The following is a 20,639-nucleotide window of genomic DNA, read 5'->3' on the forward strand; positions in this document are numbered from 1 at the left end:
CAGATCTATTTTACGAACTGCCTAAGCCTTTCAACTTTGATGGAAAGCACGCGTTCGGGAGAATATCTCATATATTTGCAGAACAATAGCTCGGGTCTCTATATTCAGTGATAACACCGAAGTCGTCATCGTTTAGGATTACTCGATATTATTTATTAGTATTTAATTTAACAGTCTCCTATTTCAAGGTTATTAAGACAAAAGATTATTTAATATTTTTCTGATTCAAGATTGTTAGAGACTAGAATACAATTTATAATTGTTTAACGCGTTGAGCGTCAGTCGAATATGGGCGACATTAATTCCTGACCAATTTTGAAGATTCATTTTTATTGCAACATATTTGAAGGAACTAAATTTGACTAGAATGTTTCGAAAGAGTTCTAATAACATCCCCTATGATAAATATTATCTTTCTATAATTAAAAAATTGCTTTAACTATGTGGGAATTCTCGTGTCGGCTCTGAACGTGTTGATATCACTTATAATACTGCAAGATATTTTTTATGTAAATTATACATGCCAGAGGGTTGAAAACTTACCCCGAAATTAACTTAGAACTGTCAAGGTTAAAATAAGACTAGAAACTAGAAGTAGGTTGCGAATCTTCGAAATATTTTTATAGGTTATGTTTGACTACGATAGGTATTGCGGGGGTTGCTTTCGCGACGAGATATTCCCCCGACGGCCGCTTTCCATCACGGTTACCGTCTCTGAATTCTGTTACTTCGATGTCTGCACTCTTCCTTTCACTTGGCATTCACCCACTTCTCAAACTTCATCAAACTTCGTAAAGAAAAATCGAGTAGAGTGAATCGGAGGCTTCGGCATTTTGAATATCGACGCGTACCATGGATGCGTTTGTCTCGCTTGCTGCCAACGAGAACCGGGCTCTTTCCTTCTTTTTGTTTCCCCCACCCGGGTCTGTAATCCGTTGTCTCGGCAGCAATCACAACGAGGCCACGCTCATTACAGCGAAACTGTGATTGCAGGGACTGAAAATTCGAAAACAGAGGAGCACAGGTGACTTGGAGAAACGCGGCACCGGTGGCAGTATTAGAAGCAACGTTAGCTCGGCGTCATGGATGTCGACAGAGAGCTCGCAGAGTCAAGCGTCTGCATCCGTTCACACGGACAGCAACGCGTCCTTTGTCATCGAGGTGCGTTGCCATTGTACAATCACGGGCCGTCCTTGGCCGTTCCGATCTCTATCGAGGATGCCGCATCGAGAGGATCGTAGCGCGGGAAAAAAAGGGACTGCGATACGAACGTGGGCGGAGAGAAAGAAAGATTAGCTCGAGTCCGATTAAAAAGTACCGGTCCCGAAGAAACGGATAATCCTTGAAAGGACGCGAGCCTATTACTGGCGCCGGCGTTATTAAATTTTCGACGCGATTACGTCCCTCGTAACAGTCCGCAGCAAATTGCCCGGCATCGGCTCTTGTATCCCCAAACGGGTCCGCGTGCTTCGAACTCGATCAAACTTGCGCCCGATCGATGCAGAATTTCATTTGCCGCTCGGCGGAGTCCGTCTTGAAACGGACAACCTCGATACCCAAACTTGATCGAACCTAGTTTCGAGTTACACTTTGTTTGCAATCTTGTAAATTGACGTGCACGATCAAATCTATGAGGCTTGACGTTTGATCCCGTTTGATCCTGTTTGATCGATCAGCAATTTGAATACTGTAAAAATAATCGAAAATGTTTGAAAATGTTTTCTCTTGTCTGAAAATGTTTGACACGTTGTACACGAACTAATCGATTCAGCTCGAGGTCTTGGACCATCGAGAATAAGTCGAAACCTATGAACGAATCTATATCGAACCAAATCAGTTTGAAGTTTGACCCTGTTCGAAGCCCGCTAAAATAAACTACACCACGAATTTGAACGCAGGAGAAGTAACCAACCCGTTGTCCGAACTCAGCACGATGTACACGAACCTATATACTGAACCAGATCTCCTCGGTTCGAGGTTTGACCCTGTTTGAAGCCCAATGAAACCGACTTGACCCACAGCAAATCGACATCTAGCATAGCACAGTCGCATTACCAACCCCATAGACCGCGCTCCGCGAGCGATCCGACAGTTTCTAACCCGATAATTCCGATTGCAGGACGAGCAGATGGACGCCTCGGTGACGGAGACCTACCTGGGAGAATGGAAGAACGACAAGCGGACAGGTTTCGGTATATCGGAGCGTAGCGACGGTCTCCGGTACGAGGGCGAGTGGTTCAACAACCGGAAGTACGGCTACGGCGTGACGACGTTCCGCGACGGGACGAAGGAGGAGGGCAAGTACAAGAACAACGTGCTGATCAGCAGCCAGAAGAAGAAGCACCTGTTCCTGATCAGGTCGGCGAAGTTCCGCGAGAGGATAGAGGCGGCGGTGAACGCGGCGCAGCGGGCGAGCAAGATCGCGCTCCAGAAGGCGGACATCGCGATCTCGAGAGCGGCGGCGGCGCGGGGACGCGCGGAATTGGCGGACATCGCGGCTCAGCACGCGAGAGAGGACTCGGAGCTGGCGCAGCAGACTGCCAAGCAGTTCGCGCCGGACTTCCGGCAGCCGGGGCTGGAGAGGTTACGGACCAGGGAGATCCCGAAGTACGTGCCACCGCCGCAGGACAGCGTGCCAGGGAAGAGCATTCTGCAGAAGGCGGGCAGCGTGGACCAGCCTGGCCTGCAACCACCCATGAAGAGCCCCGTCTCGTCCATGGAGCCCACCTCGACTACCAGCACCTCCACCGTCAGCAACATGATGCAGTCGATCAGGCGGGCCAGCATGAAGCAGAACCAGCTGCCGCAGAACCCTCTGCTGGCGAACCAGTTGCCGCAGAACCAGAACCCGCTGCCGCAGAACCAGCTCACCCAGAATCAGATACCCACCCAGGTGACTCCCGCTCAACTGGTGAACCAGCTGCCGCTGAGCCAGCTGAATCAGACTACCCTGAGCGGCCAGAACCTTTACCAAACACAGTTCCCGCCGCAGATGGCCCAGAATCTCATACCGCAGGGCCAGTACCCTAACAGTTTACCGAATCAGTATCAGCAGCCGGGACAGTACCCCGGAGGCCCGTTCGTCCCGCAATCTCAGTTTCCTGTTCAGGGTAGTCCGTACGGTCAGCCGCAGTACCAACCTATCAGCCCGCCACAGGCGGACCCGTACTCTTATCAGCAGCAGATGGCTAGCCCACAGGGCTACCAGAATGTCCAGGCTTATCCCAATCAGCAGGTGATCTATTCTAGGCTGCTTGTCAGTGGGCACTGTTTGATCACGCGGGTTTTCTAATCGTCCCCTTCGCTTCCCGGTGAACTTCTTCTTCCGTCGAGGAGTGGCGATTCGGCTAAGGGTAGTTCTGCAGATAATCGGCGCTTCTATCTCGCTTCGATCTGCAGAGGTTCCCGTTGGCCCGATGATACTTTAGTACGATATAGTTTATTGAAAAATATTTCACACGTGTACTTGTTCTTCCATTATCTATTGGTTCTAGTTAAAACTACCCCCAATGTCGAGAGGGTTTTATTTGCATATTTTTATAGGTGAATCGTATATTTGGATAAATTTAACAGTGTCAGAAAATTCCAGAGAAAGTTCATATATCTCCTTCTTCGGTTTCTTTTATTAATCGTTCAGCCATTTTTATGTAAACTAGCTTGCGTGATATATGCACCGAAATGACTGATTATTTGACTGATATTTTCAATAAGAAACAATCACGATTTATAAGAAAATTCAATGTTCTATACCCATTATAGGGTCTATTTCCACCCCTCAGAACAAATACAAACTACAACACGTGTGAAATATTTTACAGCGAACTACGTGGCGCTAAAATATCATTTAAATCGGCGTGTTACACCTGGATGAATTCCCTTGTAAGATGCCCCATAATAATCTTTCACGTAGTCGACTACCGGGTTTTGTTTTCTGTTGGTAATCGTGTGGTGATGTTTGTCATCCTACTGACCACGATTGATCCAACCAAGACGTCCACACTGACGGCCCCAGCACCCCCGAACAAGCGGCTAACGATCGATTAACGAGGATTGCTTTCGAAGATGCTGTGCGATCGGTTCGGCGGATCGAGCGGTGGGATTAATGCCGGCGGATCTGTTGCAGATGACACTACCGAATCAGTACGGGCCCGGTCAGATGAGCCAGTACGGTTCGCAGCAACTGTACGGGCAACAGCCGCCACCGTCACAGCAGACGCAGGTTCCGCAGCAGTATCAGCCCGACGGGATCGGGGACCCGCAACGACCACCGAGTTCGACGAGTATACGAAGAAACAGCAGGGTCTTGACCCCGCAAGATCGACCCGAGACTATTGGCCAGACACTGAACGACAGGTCTCGACCTTCTCTATCGACCGCTGACAAATATTTTCGGTTCCGTTGCGTCCGATAAATTTACCGCCCGCCCGTAAACCACGGCACACGTACAGGCTTTATCATCGGTCCGCCAGATATCTAGCTACCGGCCACGGATTGTCGCAAAATATTTTTCTCCTTTCATACGGTTCATTTAACCATCGCTAAATCGTCGCCGTCTTATTTCGAGGACCGTGCCGCGCGGAAGTTTATGCATTTTGCACCGGCATGGAAGCTCTATTCCTGGACTGATACTTGCGGGACGTTGGAAATAAGTTCGACAGTATTGGATTCCATTATCGGGCACGATGAAAACTGTCCTCGATGATCGCGAGATGCAGAAACTGCATCGGTTATTTTTTACTGCGGGGTATTTATGGTTTTTCGCTATTTTTGAGAAATGAGTATTTTTCTCAGAGGACCGAATCACGCGCGAGAGTCTCGAATAATGAGGATAGTGTACAATATTCGATAACTTTTTGTTGCACACCTAATTAAAGAACAATTTCTGAAGTATGATTTGCTGCTGCGATGTTATTAATATATCAATATTCGTTTTCGATGCCTTAGATCTATCAATTCTTCTAATTTTTCGATAACATCTAGTCTATTAATTTCACTGTTTTTTCTCGATCTACAGTCTATTAATTTCACATTTTTTTCCTCGATCCGCAGTCTATTAATTCCACAAAGCGTTTCATAATCCCATAACATTTCGAGCAAGCTCGCGATCAGTACGAAAAGAAATGCATGCTGTCGTGCGATACGATTGTCGGATTATACGCAACATAGAGCACATGTCGAGTGTCGGAAAAATGCCTAAAGTTCTGGCGATCTAGAGTCGAGATTGTCCTTATCTGCTTGCAATTGGCGGAGGATTTTCAATTCGCGGCGACCTGATTTTAATTCAGCCGGTTCCGCTCGATCGTTTTACAGACTAGATCATTACAAGAGGCCGCCGAGCCGCGATAGTTCCGTGGATCGTTACGCTAGAGCGCATTCCCGGTTGACTGGATCGAGGCAGCCGTCCGTCGATAAAACCATCACGAATCCGCCCCAGGATATGCTCGACAGGTGACTAAACTGTTCCCAATCTGCTCTGCGGCCACCTCTATTATTCAATCGGAACCGTGCCGAATCTTAACAAAAATATCCTGCAAGTGTGCCAGCTATGATACACAACGGTGCTCGCATTTTTCTTCGTCGATTTAGATTTGGATTGTCGCAAATTTGGAAACAGTGAAAGGACGCTCGCTGTGATTCTGGCGCTTGGATTTTTAGTTATTGTTTAATTGGATGATGAGATGAAGGGATTGTTGTTGAGAGAGGTTAGGTGATACCAGGAGCTAAATTTCGAAAAGTTGACACTTTTCCAAGCTTTATGGATTTTTCTGAGTTTTGTGGATAATATGATCACGATATGATTGAGAGAGGTGATTCTAGGCGCCATGCTTGAATTTCTAAAGGCTGATACTTTTCAAACTATAAGGTGTTGTAAGAATGTTTATTAATTTGGAAATGTTCCTGTTGTTTTTTAAAGAACTTTTTCCTTTGCGAAAATGCAATCGGTGACTTTGTTTAGAAGTTATTAACGAAAAACAGTGACCAATGAGAGGAGGGATATGCTGAGGCGCGGTGACCTAGCCAATCAGCGGGACTGGGCTTTACCTTGTTCCCCGAGCTTGCCTCTCATTGGTCACTGTTTTTCGTTAATAACTAGTAAACAACGCCGTGGATAGCATTTTCGCTAAGGAAAAAGTTGTTCCAAATGATCTCAAGTACCTCTCTTATCTCAATTAAGTATGACTTTTGGATACACCCTGTATAATTTAGATCATATAACAAAACAATGACGATGCGATTAAAAAGTGTCAGAAGACATTGAACGCCATTCCTGAATTTCTAAGCATTGATCCCTATCTAGCAAAAATTTCCTACATAACCCAAAGACAAAGATGTAATTATACAATGATAGAAAATTTTAGACAACAATTTGAATAATGATAATTTTTTAACCAGAGAATTCGCTGCTTCCAACCTAACCTGGATTAAACGACAATATAACGAAGCTGTTAATTAAACCATGCTAGATTATAGACACAATCTCGTAATTTTTCAGGGTTGACGTTTTTCTAAACAAATGTTTCGTAGATGATAGGACAACGGACTCTATGATTTCGAGATGCTTAGAGATAATGTTTGCCGCAGATCAACGAGAGCACCGAGCGTGATCCGATCAGGCACCCCTTTGAACGGATCCGTGGTGGGGAGCGGCACCGCGACGCCGACGTACGCCGCCTCGACTTCCGGTCAGTTCGAGGGCGCTCTGCTGAAGAACCGTGGCCTTGGACAGGACATTTTACCGAGCCAGGGACAGCCTAAGCGTACCGAAAGCCTCTACGTCGCTCCCGGACGCGGTCCAACCGCATCCGTTGGCGGCGGCGGTGGAGGCGGTGGAGGCGGAGGCGGCGGAGGCGGAGGGCCGAAGGTGAGTAATCCTTTTCTCACGATTTACCACCATCGTATAGACATTACTTTTACTATTATTATTATTACTATTATCAATACTATTATTAATATTATTATTATTATTATTATCATTACTATTATGATCATACTAATTATTATTACAATTATTATTATTATTATTACTATTATTATTTTTCTTACATTTATATTCCTATTTGTCACGCGACACCGTCGTCCTGGCACATGCCTCACGAGGCTTGGGAAACTGCCTCGGATCCCTTGGATCTCGATCGTGTTGTCCGAATCGATTTTATATTTCCCCTCGTATCATTGTCCAATGAATTTTCACTACAATGGATATTATTACTGTAACGACGATAGCGTTATTCCTCAACTAACTAATCGCACTGAGGGGACGGAAATCTAATCCCTTATATAACTCGTGAAACATAAGGACCTGTTTGTTACGTAACGTAGCTTCCTTGTTCCATGAAAAATGACGAAACAGGTGAAATAAAGCGGCGAGCAAAATATTTAACACAAAAACGATTATAAAGTTTTAATCGATTTCTGAATGTCACGGGGTTAACGCAGCCTTCGTTTATTTAGACAATTTTAAATACGCTGAACAGAATTTTTGTAAGATAATAACCAATCCCTCCTACTGTTGTTTGTCTGTTAAACGTTCTTCTATACTGTTTATTAAGAGAACGATAGAGCTGCGTGAAAGCAGTCTAATTAAACTCTATATGCTAGCATCTTATACAAAAATAATATCTCAGTGGTCGCACCCGAAAACTATACAAGAATGATCCACGAGCTTTCGCAACGTTACGAAACGTGCACACGCACACGAAATAGCAGCGTTTAAGAACGGTAGACCTTCGACATTGCTCCCTTATCGCTAACCTTCCCGCCGCGTATCGCCGCATAACGAACGTTTATGCAAATGGGGCTTGCAACGATCGAGAAAGAACGCGAGAACCGAGCGCGAGTGGTTCCGCGAGCGGACCAGACGCGATCGGGTCCGGCCGAGTGAATTTCCATCGTGAAAGAGAGATCCAAGAAGAGCCGAGGTGCGTTTCCCGGCCGAATCTTCCCCTAGTGCATCATTTAGGCGTTTCTCACTCTATTCATCGAAACTTTTTCCCCCCTCCGACTCACGAAAATTCGCCGGACGGTATGAGACGATGCCGCGAGACCGGTTTCGTCGGAAACGAGGACTCGTCGGCGTATCCGCGTCGCAAAACGGGAGACGCTTTTTCCGGGGTGGATCGCTCGGAAATACCCGCGGCCCGTCAAACAGGATAACAATCGCTCGCTGTTACTCGTTCGTTCGCGCGTGGCCCCCCCATCCGCGCGCGCGAGAGATCATCGGCAGAGGAGTTTATAGCCTGGCGGCGGGGTTTTCTCGCGAGAAGGAAATGCCATCGAGCCGACGTAACCGTCTAAACCGAGTTCCGAGGATTCCTACTGGAGAGCATCACCGAGCCACGTAGCCGCGTATATGACGTTCGTTTAACCCGTTCGCGTCCGCAGCCGGAATAATCCGCGCGCGATTATCGCCAATTATCGCCAATTGCGAAGCGCGCGCTCGTACACGATTTTCTCGCGACATCCGCGTGACGATAGTCGACTAATCTGGTAAATAATCTTGGAAGTGATCGATCTGGTAACTAATCATAGAGTCGATTAATATAGTAACTAATCTTAGAAGCGGTTCATTAATGTAGCAACTAATCTTAGAAGTGGTTAATTGATCTAGCAACTGATCTTAGAAATGGTTAATTGATCTAGCAACTAATCTTAGAGGTAATCGATTAGTCTAGGCGATAATTTTAGAAACGGTTAACCGATCTATAGCAACCGACCGTAGAAATAGTTGACTTGCCCAGCCTTAAAAATAGTTAATCAATTTTCGAGATGGTCAACCGATTGGCGACCGTTGAAAATCATTATGCGCCGGACGACTCCGCACGCGGACGCAAACGGGTTAATCGATTCGAAGGTTTCCGTAGACGATCGCCAAAGATGTAACTTCCGATCGGTCGCTTCATTCTGCCTGCTAATTAGCCATAGTACGATTTTTACTCTGAGCAATAACCCCTTTAGCCGTCGAGTTACGTTTTGCTTCACATGGGGCGCGCCGTCCGAGCGGTCTCGTCTCGATGAAACTTGCAAAACTCGCGGACCCCGGGGAGCGTTCCAACGGTAAAGTGTTGTTAGCTGGTCGTTTCTATTTGGAACGCCGCGCTTTCGCGATACGTTGACCGCGGACTTTATCATTTTATTACAGAAACGGCAAGCGAAGATGACGAAAGAAACCGTGGAACGTTTTTACGTTGCTGGTTTGGAATATGCTCGAGTTATTAATAGAATAAAATCGAACAGGGTAATTTTAATTCTGGTTTCAATCGATTTGGAAAATTTTTATTTTTTTGAGGGGTCTGTTTGCGACCAATTGGTACGCATTGCGTAGAAATCTTCTAAATTTACTATAAATAATGTTAGAAATTTTAGATGTATTATATCATGACTAGCCTGCAAATCCTTGAGCAAATTGTCTAATTGTGAGACGAAAATGTCTCTTCCCTTTTAATTAATATAATATAACGTACTATAATGAAATATAATATAATACAATGCAATATAATATAATACAATGCAATATGCTATAACATAATGCAGTATAATGCAATATAATATAAAATATCTCAATATACAAGCTTAAATGTCTCATCAATACTAAAAGCATTTACATTCGCTTTCTCCTTTCTGCAATCGACTAACAATTTTTATCTTGCATAAGTTCAACGTTTTTCCAATTTTATATCCAATCAATCTACTGTCATAAATACATAAAATCCGCATTCGAACTACATCATTCAAAGCTTGCCAAAACAGATAGCTACGACTCGAAAGAAAAATCGATGAAATAATCAATAACACTGGCATAGTTAAATAATCTACAATACGCGGTTCCAACATGAAGGGTTGTTTCCACCCTAAAACACGAAGAACGACTGCTAAACCCACGTCGAACACTTCGCCGAATTCAATCCAACTGCAAGTTTCATCAAAGTCGCTCCGACGGCGAGCCTTGTCAGTATAGTTGCGCGGTAGTTGCTAGCTAGCGGCAATGACTTAGCCATGCACTTCCGGTTCTTCTTGAACGATCGACAAGAGTTAGCCCGAGCTGGAGGAACGACACGGACCGGTCGTGTCCTCGCAGATCGTCGTTTCACAGAAGCAGCAGGCTCGACGACGCAAAACCCCGAACCGGCCACCCTGAACCCAAGACGACCTCCTCTCTCTCACACACACACACACGCACACAAACACAGGCACACGCACAAAAACACCGAACACACCAAAACCCCGAACACACCAAAAAACACGTGAACTAATTCATCTCTCGACCATGTCCCGACCGAAACGAATCAATCCAGACCAAACCAAGAATATTTTGTTCCCTTTCTGTATCTGTATCTTTTTCTCTTCTCTGTCGATTTTGTCTGTCTGTGTAACTGTGTGGCATTTTGTGCTGTGTTCTGTGCATGCCATCCCAGGACGCAGGCCGGACGGTCCCCGCCTTCGCCGCAGCGTCGAAGGGCCGCGCAACCCTATGAGTATAAGTATTATAATCAAATATGTACACAATGCGAATTCCGCGGGACGGAGGCGAGAAGCTCGAGTCGCGTTCTCCTCGCGTCGTCTTCGCTGTCGCCTGGCCGAGATACCGGGCTCGCGGTCTCGTCCTGGATGCTCGAGCCGCGGGAGATGTTTAAAGGGACTTTCCCCGAGACGGTTGGACCGCTCTCCTGTACACGGCAAGGGGTGTCCGGGAGTCGTTCAGCGAGAGTAACTTAGGCTAAGGTTGCACGCTGGTGGACGGGCTTAGGTGGCGTAGTCGTACGATTTTATAGATTTTTATAGACGTTTCGTTTCCCGCGGCTATTCCGACCCCTTTGCATCGTGGTGGTTCGTTCGGTTTTTTTTATTTTTTCAAATAAACTATTTTATGACTAGGTCGGGGAATTTTTAAATAAATTTTGTCTGCGTTATTTCCAAGCAGACTGCGGATTTTATTCGTAGGAAAAATGGATTTATTTGTAGCAAAAATCGCATTATTACTGTATTAATATCGTGTAAAGAGAATTAATACTTTTTTCGTGCGATTTTTAATTATGTAATGGATGGGGAATGTTTTTATTTTGCACAGAGATCCGCGGTTGTAAAATACAAGGAGCCGCGATAGCACTTCTTTTATGATTTCGTAATTCTAATTAACTGGCGACTTTCCGCGAGCCTACGGGATCCAAGGAGAAAGTTGTTACCCTTTTACTCTCTTTGACAGCCTACATAAATTCCTGTGATACTTGAATCGATTATACGCGATAGAGCAGCCACGATATTACAAAAGGATCTTCGCTTAAAGAGAAAAGTATGTGGAAGGAACGGATCCGTGAAATCCACAAAGAACACCGCGGTTTCTTTCATCTCTTCAATTTTCTCAGGACTCTTGAACAGCCTAAATAAATTCACATCCGATGACTTTACGCGACAAAGCCAAAGGATGTAAAAGATCTTAAAGGATCCGCAATTTATTAATAAGAACGCATTCGAAAGGCTGCGTGATTTCTGTCGCCGAACGTCATCGTTTCCAATAAACGCTTTATTTTTACTAAACTTAGCACCCGACGAACGTGCAGCATTTACTTATAGGCTAATCGGTAAAGAAAACGTCGTTCCTTAGCACGAACGTTCCGGCAACAGGACCTTCTATCCTAGGAAAAAGGATCTACCGATAAATCCTAATCGCCGCGACCCGTCCACCGGCGCAGTAGTTTAAATTGTTCGTCGTACCGTGTCGCAGTGTATCTAGTGTTCATAGAGTTCAATGTCGTCGCAGGGTGTCACGTCGTGTTCCGTGTAACCGAGGCTGCTTGTACAGCGCGCTTTATCCACTCAATAAAGGAAGTCGTATTTCGCTCGAGAAAAAAGACGAAAAAAACTGTAGAGAGCGATCTCGCTCGAGGATCCAGGGTGAACGCGGCGAAACGGCCGCAGACTTTACCGCGCGCGTTCCGCGTACCGCCGGCCGAGCCGGTTCAGATGTTCACGCGTTCCCGGTGGCCGCGTTTTAATTCGAGGGGAGGCTCGTCGTCGACGGTAATCTCTCCGTGACCGTGACCGAAGACGACCCGGGCACGGTGCTTGCCGCGAGCCGGACCGCGTCGCACGCGTGTCCACCCGCTCCTCGGTTCGATCGATCGAACGGCAACGTGTTCGAGGGCACGCCATCCTCGCTCCGGGTGCGTGCGTAGATAAAGGTTTAGACGCGAGGTGACGGCCGCGTTCCTCGCGGTTTACGTCGTGGCCCATCGACGGGAACAGAGACCGGAACACCATTGTTTGGCAGGTCGGGAGGAAAAATATTTTCAGATCGACGCTTTAGTCTCGCCGGTACACCAGCAGACTAGCCCCGAGGCTGCGGGGTCAGGATCATGACGGGAAGCTAATTCGGTGGATTAGGCGAACGCTGCTTATGGTCTGAGCGTTGTTTGCGCACGTGGCGGGATCGGTCCGCTTCGATTTTTCTGATCAAGTCCGGACAGAGTTTTCTCTGAGAAATGATTATGACTCTTGTGAGGATCTTTAAATGAATTCGAGATTGACTCCTTCGTTTAGTAACAATTTTTTAAAGAATTATTTAGACTACACCGATTTTTGTATGCATCATTAAAGAGCTCAAAATATTAACCCTTATCACTCGATAGCCATTTCTAAATATTGGGTAAATTCTTTCTCCATAAAGTAATAGTGAAATAGAAATCACTATATTGCTGTAAAATTTAATAAGAATTAATAAATAAAAGATTTTGCGTATCACGCGGTTACCTTGCGATATAAAAAAAAATAACAAGAGAAATGTCACTTTTACATTAATATATACAGTGTCACTGTATCGATGATATCCGCAAAGGGTTCATAACGATTCGATTGCTTTCAATGTTGCTGCAATTGTCTGATTTTTGTATGCACCGTATGCATTTCCTGCAACGGATAGTACGCTCGAGAATCTTGGGACGGATGCAATTGGTTAACGAGCCTGGATATCGTACGATTCGAAGCGCGTGTCTAATAATAGAAGCTCCTTTCCGTCAGCCGCGACGACCAAAAAAACGTGGTCAAGAAAAATTGTGCTCGGACAACGCAGTCGAACAATGCCGGAGGCAAGGATGACTCAGAAATTCGAAAGATTGAATCCGCAAACAGTGTGTCACGGTGAGTCACGCGAGGAGCAACGCCGTGGTTCAGGGACCTGTTCAGTATGCAGGAAAAAGGATCGAAAGGAGCTCCCCTGAAAAAGAATCCGTTCCGCAGCCTCGTTCGCGTAGACCCCCGCGACTATTTCCGACTTCTCAAAGATGTGAATTAGCGAAGCAGAACTTGTACCTGGTCGTAGATTGTTATGTAGCCACTGCGTACATCTATTATAGACGAGCCGCGCGCGACGCGGCTCGATAGACAGTTAATCCTTCCGGCGTAGAATCTTGAAGTTTTAAACAGAAGAAATCTACGGGGAAAACACAAGCGAGGAGCATCTCCGTGACTAGGCTTCGTAAAGGGTAACTCTATCGACCGAGCGAGAGACGAGGACGCCTAACGAGGCCGAAAGGGTTAAGCCGAACCTCGGTACCGAACGAAACGAGCGACGTTCTTCACGCCTTCTTGTCAGAGACAGACGAAATTATTTTTTTATGGGAAGCACAATAGAAGTAGCCGAACGACGAACAGAGGTACACGCCCTCGGATTGCGCACGTTGATTGCGATCCTTCTGCCGGCGTCGCGATCGTATCGATGCTCATCGAGATGTCGACGAAGGGGTTCGCTTAATTTTCGGTTCGATTTTCCTCGTTAGTCTCGCGCGACAGAAAGCGAAATACCGATTCCTATTGGCTGGCGAGTCAGTGGGCGGAGACGGCGGGGCGTGGCGTACGGCGCGCCGAGGTGGAGTCAGACCGAGACGCTAACGAGGAAAAGCTAACCTGAGTTTCTGTATCTGAAAAATCAAACGCGCGAACATTGCTGACCCTTTCCTTGGAACGGTATCAGTGTCCCATCGATTTCTCTAGAGTATTTGTCGGATGGATTCGCGACGTCGGCAACGAAGGTAGGCGCAAGTGCGGCAAAAGTGCAAGAAAAGCGCAACAGAGAGTGCGTTCGCACAAGACCCGCTTTGAACACTCCCATCGCTTGAACGCGACCAGTCCTCCGGCAGCCGTGTAAATAACACGCCCCTTTCGAGTCCCGCCGCCATTTTCCGTTGCCACGCCCCTCGAGTCGAGACGACTGTTGAGAGCACGCACGACCACGCACGCACAGAAATTGATTTCGAAGGCCACAGCACTCGGTGTCTACGTCCATTAATTAAGCGCAGTAACCTAACAACGTCCAATTGAATAAGCAATTCGAGGAGAACGGAGAAGGTAAGGTTCCGTGCGCGGTGTGGAGGCGGGGACCCGGTTTCTTGTCGATCTTTCTATCGCCTCTTGTTTCTCCTAACACTCTGTTCTGACGACAGCTTCGAACACCCGTCCCGAGAGCTTTCCCGCATCAACAGGGTATATACACCATCTCCTATCCGAACACTTTCCAACCTGCCACCGACGGATGTGTACTTTACCACCTCCGCGAGGTCACGGGCCACGCCCCCCCGATCCCCTCCACCGACACACACAACTGTGTCGCGACTGGCTCGGTGACTTCGCGGGGCCTGCCAACGATGATCTTTTCTCTCCTCCACCTCCACGCCGCTTGTTTGCTCCTGTTTTTTGATCAGAGACATTATTTTTCTAACGCATGCTTCTATGACGTAGCGTCACTCTGTAAAGTTTATGATATACTCTGTACCAGCTCCACAGGATACACGGTACGTCCCACTCGAGACAGAACACGCCCACTTCCTTTGTTCTCGATGGTGTGAGAAATGTTTCATGGACTGATTTATAGTTCTCCAGATTGCTATTGTTTTCTTCTCAAAGCTTTTCTTTATTACACTACGTGTTACATATTTTAAATCCTTTACCATAAATGTAATAGAAAAATGTTAATGTGCTAAAGAAATTTGAAAGAAATGATCGTGATTATTTAGAACGTATTCGAGACATTTCTCGTATCATTCGCATCGTGAGGAAAATACTTAGGTGTTCGGTCTCAGGTGGGACACCCTGTATATGTTATATTGTATACTATAATACTATGTACAAGGTGTTCGATTGTGTGTATTTTCAGGAACGATTGTACAGACCGATCTAAAACGCGAATCCGAGTGACGATCTCGTTGTAGCGAGCGGCGCACACGAAATCGTCATTCTTCGCTTTCATTTGAAATTGTCTTGTATAATTCTATCCTTGGCACGCTTGATCGAGCACCATGCATATACGCAGACACACGGACACACACGAACACACGTTTCGTAGAGATAAGTAACGGAGAGAGATTATGTAGTGTCTAATTACATAAGTGGTAATACTGTTCAACTGGTCGACAACGTCAACCCTTTCGAGACGCAGCAGCGTTCGAAACTTTCGTTCTCGCTGTCCGGCGTGACCCTTGTCACGTGTCCGGCAGAGAGCGCAGGCCTCCGGGAGCTGTATTCCCGCGTCCTTGCTCCCAGGAGCGGGATTTGCGGGCGGGCACGCGGCGAGAGCGTAATTACTTTGCGAAGGCTAATCGGACGGAGATCTGGGACTCGCGAGCAGTTTGAAATTTTCGTGCTCGACCGTGGACTGCCACGGTGAGCCAGCACCGTTTTCCGGGAGCGGCAGGTTTCGATATAATTAATCTCGAAGTTGTGTAAAACGCGAAGGGAGGAGGGGGAATCGTTAATGAAATCGCGTGCGACCGGGCTCTTTAATCATCGCCGTAATGAAACCATTCCGTCAGAGCTGCTGATTAATCTCCCGTCACAAAAGGGTTATGAATTGAATCCTCGGGGAACAGGTCCGCTGCGCCAAGCTGTCTCAGGCTTCCCCCCACTCCTGCTCGCGCGAGAAGGCGGGGCCAGTGCACGGGAGGAGCCTCCTCCGCGAGTCGGAGCGGGGGCAGCGGCCTTGGCCAGCCGATTTCCGCGAACTCTAATGTTTTTCATTTCTCTGTGATAGAACGAACTTTTTCCCGCGAATCGATGCTTCTCGATAGGGTTGGTCCGCGTCGCCGAGCAAGCGCAAACGTTAGTACCAAATGTGCATTATGAATACGCATAACTCGAGATACCTCTGCTGAACTATTGAGATTCCTCGTCGAACTAGACCAACGCGGGAAAGTATTAATCTTGTGCATTAGGTGCGGCCCCAAAAAGAGATCCACTAAACTGTACACGAACACACACGAACACACACTTGTGCACACATACGCGCGTAAATATATCAGATTGTTCTATTTTAATCACGACTTTTTCACAGTACAATTACGAATCGCCTTTCGAGCGCCACGTTGAACATCTTAAATGTAAAAGAACTATATACTTTTCGACGATGTTTTTTCTGGAGACAACTGTGAACAGAATATTCGTTTCGCGGACTACAACGCTGATTTCTAAGCCCGTGTTCGCACCTGCCAACATTTTATTCGCCAACTGAACGATTGGTTCCGATCACTGGGTACTCGAATTCGATTGTTTAAATTATGTAGATCGGGGTCGGTAAGAAAGAACGGGGACAGGAATTAACGTATGGAGCATTGCTCTGGCCCCGTGGAAACCGAGAGCGCCTAAGCCACGCCTACCGAGGAGAGCGCCTAAGACACGCCCTCTGCGAGTACTGTGCAGAGAAAACGCACGATCAACGAGTCCTTTGCTTCTTTTACTTCTCGTCTCTTTCGATACGTAATTACCGAAGATAATTTGCTCCGAGGCCAAACGGTGACTATTTATTTTGACACGGTAAAATCGCGTGACAAGTGTTGGTCGGTGGGAACGCCGCTTAATTCATCATCTTGCTCAAGCCACGCGGTAACTAAGCGTTTCTACGAAAATTTTTGAAAACCATTTCTACGGCTCGCGAGTATGGACCGGAAACAGGCCTGTTCCGAGAGATTCCTCGATTTCCCGATTCAACGTGGTTGCAAATCGTACCTCAACAATGGTCGTGCCTAAAGAGACGAAGAGAGGGAGAGAAAGAGCGTGCGTGATAGAGAGAGAATGATGATCACGAGAGAGCCGAGAACCGAATCGAATGGAACCTGGAACCTTGCGGGCGAAAATAACGCGTAGAGGAGACAGGCCCGGCTGTAATTGAATCTCCCCATGTTCCTTGATCTTTCGTAACTAATTTTTAGCCTGATGTCCGGGATTGTTCAAGTGCCAAGCTTCTCGATAATGTTGTTTCGCGAGGAAACTGGGATACAATGCGAGGGTTCGGATGTGGCACCACGAAATCAATCATTTTCTATTCTCTCCTCGGACCGCAATGAAATTCGCTATAAATTTGACTTTACAGAAATTAAATAAATTCGTCCAAATCGATGGATATTTATTTTCCAATCTTTTCATTTTTATACGATCCACGATTAATAATCAGTCTAGTGGCGACTCTGAGGGCTCGCTAAAAAATTTGATATCACGTTCCAATACTATTATCATCAAAACTTTTCGTATTGCAAAAACCGTCGAAAATGTAACTAAATACAATATCACGTAAAATAAAGATAGGCTTGGTAAACTATTTTGTAATAAACAACTAATACAAAGAGCTAAATCTGAATTTCTATTTTAAATCGAAATAAAATTCGTCTTTTCAATCGTGAGTGTTTGAGCATTGAAATATAAGCTGGTATGCAACAATTATCCATTTTCTTTATTACGCGGCAATTTAGTTGCGATAAGTAAGTAATTGAAAGAGAAATCGTGGTGTAACGGATTAAATTTAACGTTTCGTCTCTTTTTTAATTAAATTCTTTTTACAAAGGGAATAACGCCGAGACGCCGCGTATTTTATTATCAAAGAGAAACGAAAGTTAAAATAATTGATACCGTTGTGCCAGGGGAGAACGGAGCGTAGGGTGTTTCGTGCTCGCGTTAGGGGATCGATATAAACGCGAATGGCCGATGCACACGTCGATGCACCGCTTCCAGGTTGCATTCCAAACAGACGATTCCGACGGCGTAGAGCGATCGACCGGCGTCAGAAACTCTGTTAATTACACAACGATAAACTGCAAACGTTGGTTCGATGTATTGGATGTATTTATGTACGTGATGTAACAGCTGTTATTGGCCGACAGATTAAAAGTATGTCGATTAGGAGGACGTTGGATCATTTTGTCAGCCACGATGCCTCTTTTTAGTTTAATTTTAATCGAGCCGAGTCTCACGTTAATCACTTTCGAATTGGGTGATGTTTTATTTGTGGTACTTTTTACCGTATTTGAAAACTTCTATCTACAACATTGATGCGTTTAGGATCTCTAGGGTAAATAGGATATTTTAATTATTTCAACGCAGAGTAGTCATAGCAATTTTAGTTAACCATTTTAATTAGTAGAGTGTTGATAGTGATCTAGAGAGGAACGATGATTCATAATATCTCTATTATTCTTATTTCAATGTTATTTTCGACAATTTAATTTGCTGATGATGTCTAAATGGAGTGAACATTCTTTAACATCAATTTTTAAGGGTAGATACTGTCTCTACAATGTTATTATTAGCTCGATATTATTTTCGACATCTTAATTCGCCATTTCTATGATTTCCAAATGGGGATGAGAATTCGTTGTCATTAATTATTGAGGGTAGATATCAAATTCTAGTGGTAATAGCGATCCATACTATCTTTACAATGTTATTTTCATCTCGATATTATTTTCAACACCTTAATTCGCCACCGTGGCAATTTCCAAATAAGCTTAAATTCTTTGCCATTAATTTTTAAGATCATATATCAAATTCTAGTTTTAATAGTGATCCATACTATCTCTACAGTATTATTATCATCTCAATATTATTTTCGACACTTTAATTCACCACTTCTACGGTTTCCAAATGTTGTGAAATTTCTTTTTACATCAATTTTTAAGGGTAGATATCAAATTCTGGTGGTAATTGTGATTCACACTATTTTTACAATATTACTATCATCTCAACATTATTTCCAACACATAATTCACCACCTCGACGATTTCTAAATAGAGCAAAATTTTATTGCCATTATTTATTGAGGGTAAATATTAAATTCTAGTTGCGATAGTGATTCATAGAAGAAGAACGCGCGATTATTCACTGAAACGCACGTTCAATGGCATTTCTGCTTCGGACAGTGTTGTTCCCAAGACCTTGCCAAGGAAAAATCGCCCGAATCTTTGCGTAACAATGTACGTTTGTTTAATTGGTCGACAAGATAGTGCCAAGAGAGACGCTTATGCTCGCACGTACGCATCGCGAGGCGCGCACTCGTCGGGACAATACCTGTTGGCGTGAAAACCACGGGCGATATTTCGGTAGCTCGTTTCGGGGGAGCGTCCGACAATTATTAGCAATGCCGTGCTGCGTCGTCCAAAGCGTTTCGCTGTTGAACTCGACATTCCGATGACACAAATCTACAGACAGGAATGCAGAGACGTCTCGAATAATAACACGAAAGTCCCCGATCAAACAGCTCAGATGCAAGCTACTTTTCTAGCATGAGAAATTAAAGAAACAAGCGAGAATGACTTAAAAAATTACGGTCATTACAATTGGACTTGAAAGTATTTAGATATTACAATTTTTATAACCTAAATTATTATTTTTGTTCCCATACTGTGCGACAATCGTGTTATATGCAAATTTTCTTTTTCTATGAGATTCGAAAGATGATCGCATGATTTTTAATGCAATTCCTCTTCGCGTTGCAGTCTTAAAACTTTCGCTAAAAATTGAAAGCTAACGAGTGCGAAAGATTAACGCAGCTACTGCGTTACAAAGTAATTGCATTTCTATACGAATATCGATACAAACATTACTCATAAAAGTTGTCAAGTCTGTGTGTTAAAAAGTGTCAGGACAATACAGATTTTAATCAAGCTTTTAATCAGCATTTTAATCAGGATTTTAATCAGATTTCAATGAAGATTCTAATCAGATTTTAATCACCGATAGAAAAGATGAAATTGCACGATTGCGTATCGAAAATTCATGGACACGAGCGCACAAAGAGGAATGCGCATGGACAGACGCGAGTAAAAAAAGAAAAGAAGAAACGACGAAGAGAAACGTTCGATCAGAAGCAAACGAACCGGCAACGCAATTCAAACAAAATAGAAGTGGCGTCGAGCAAATAGCAAGACAAAGTTGGGAGGCGCCCCATTTTAGCGTGCGGGCGATCGAAAACAAAATTTCACGAGAATCGCGACGGTGTTCGCTCGCATACCAGCCAGGTGAATCAGAGAGCGCGAATTGCGAGTTCGGCTGTATTTGCGTAACGATATTTCCGGTCGGGGCTCGGCCGTGAACGGACCGAACGGTGCTTGATCTTCGTCGCGGACGGCCCTCTCTGTCCGCCATCTTCGATCCCGTCAGCTGTTGCCCGCCGGTGCCTTTAATTAACCAAAACCGCGGAACTTGCTCCTCAAATCGCTGCTATATTTACCAACCGTTACGCTTCCATTTATCTTCTCGGCCATTCAGCGTGCCCACGTAAACAACGATATCCATTTTCTTATAAAAAAATAGAAGAGTCTTTCCTTTTTTGGTCCAATTACATTTCTCTGTAGGATTTTAAATCGCTCTGACATTTATAAGATAGACTA

At 45.2% G+C, this 20,639-nt stretch overlaps 1 protein-coding gene across 1 annotated transcript in view; it reads left to right on the forward strand.

The window, feature by feature from the left end:
* The window catches only part of LOC144474816 (uncharacterized), a 58,088-nt gene extending 47,322 nt beyond the window's left edge, over positions 1-10,766 (forward strand). The window contains exons 4-9 of the mRNA XM_078190131.1: positions 994-1,161; positions 2,120-3,235; positions 4,124-4,353; positions 5,311-5,448; positions 6,583-6,862; positions 10,413-10,766. Coding sequence (XP_078046257.1) covers positions 994-1,161; positions 2,120-3,235; positions 4,124-4,353; positions 5,311-5,448; positions 6,583-6,862; positions 10,413-10,472 — 1,992 coding nt within the window. The 3' untranslated portion in view covers positions 10,473-10,766. The remainder of the gene's footprint in view (positions 1-993; positions 1,162-2,119; positions 3,236-4,123; positions 4,354-5,310; positions 5,449-6,582; positions 6,863-10,412) is intronic.
* The last annotated feature ends 9,873 nt before the right edge of the window (positions 10,767-20,639 follow it).

The sequence above is a fragment of the Augochlora pura genome, chromosome 9 (assembly GCF_028453695.1).
Source record: "Augochlora pura isolate Apur16 chromosome 9, APUR_v2.2.1, whole genome shotgun sequence".
Taxonomy (NCBI): Eukaryota; Metazoa; Arthropoda; class Insecta; order Hymenoptera; family Halictidae; genus Augochlora; species Augochlora pura.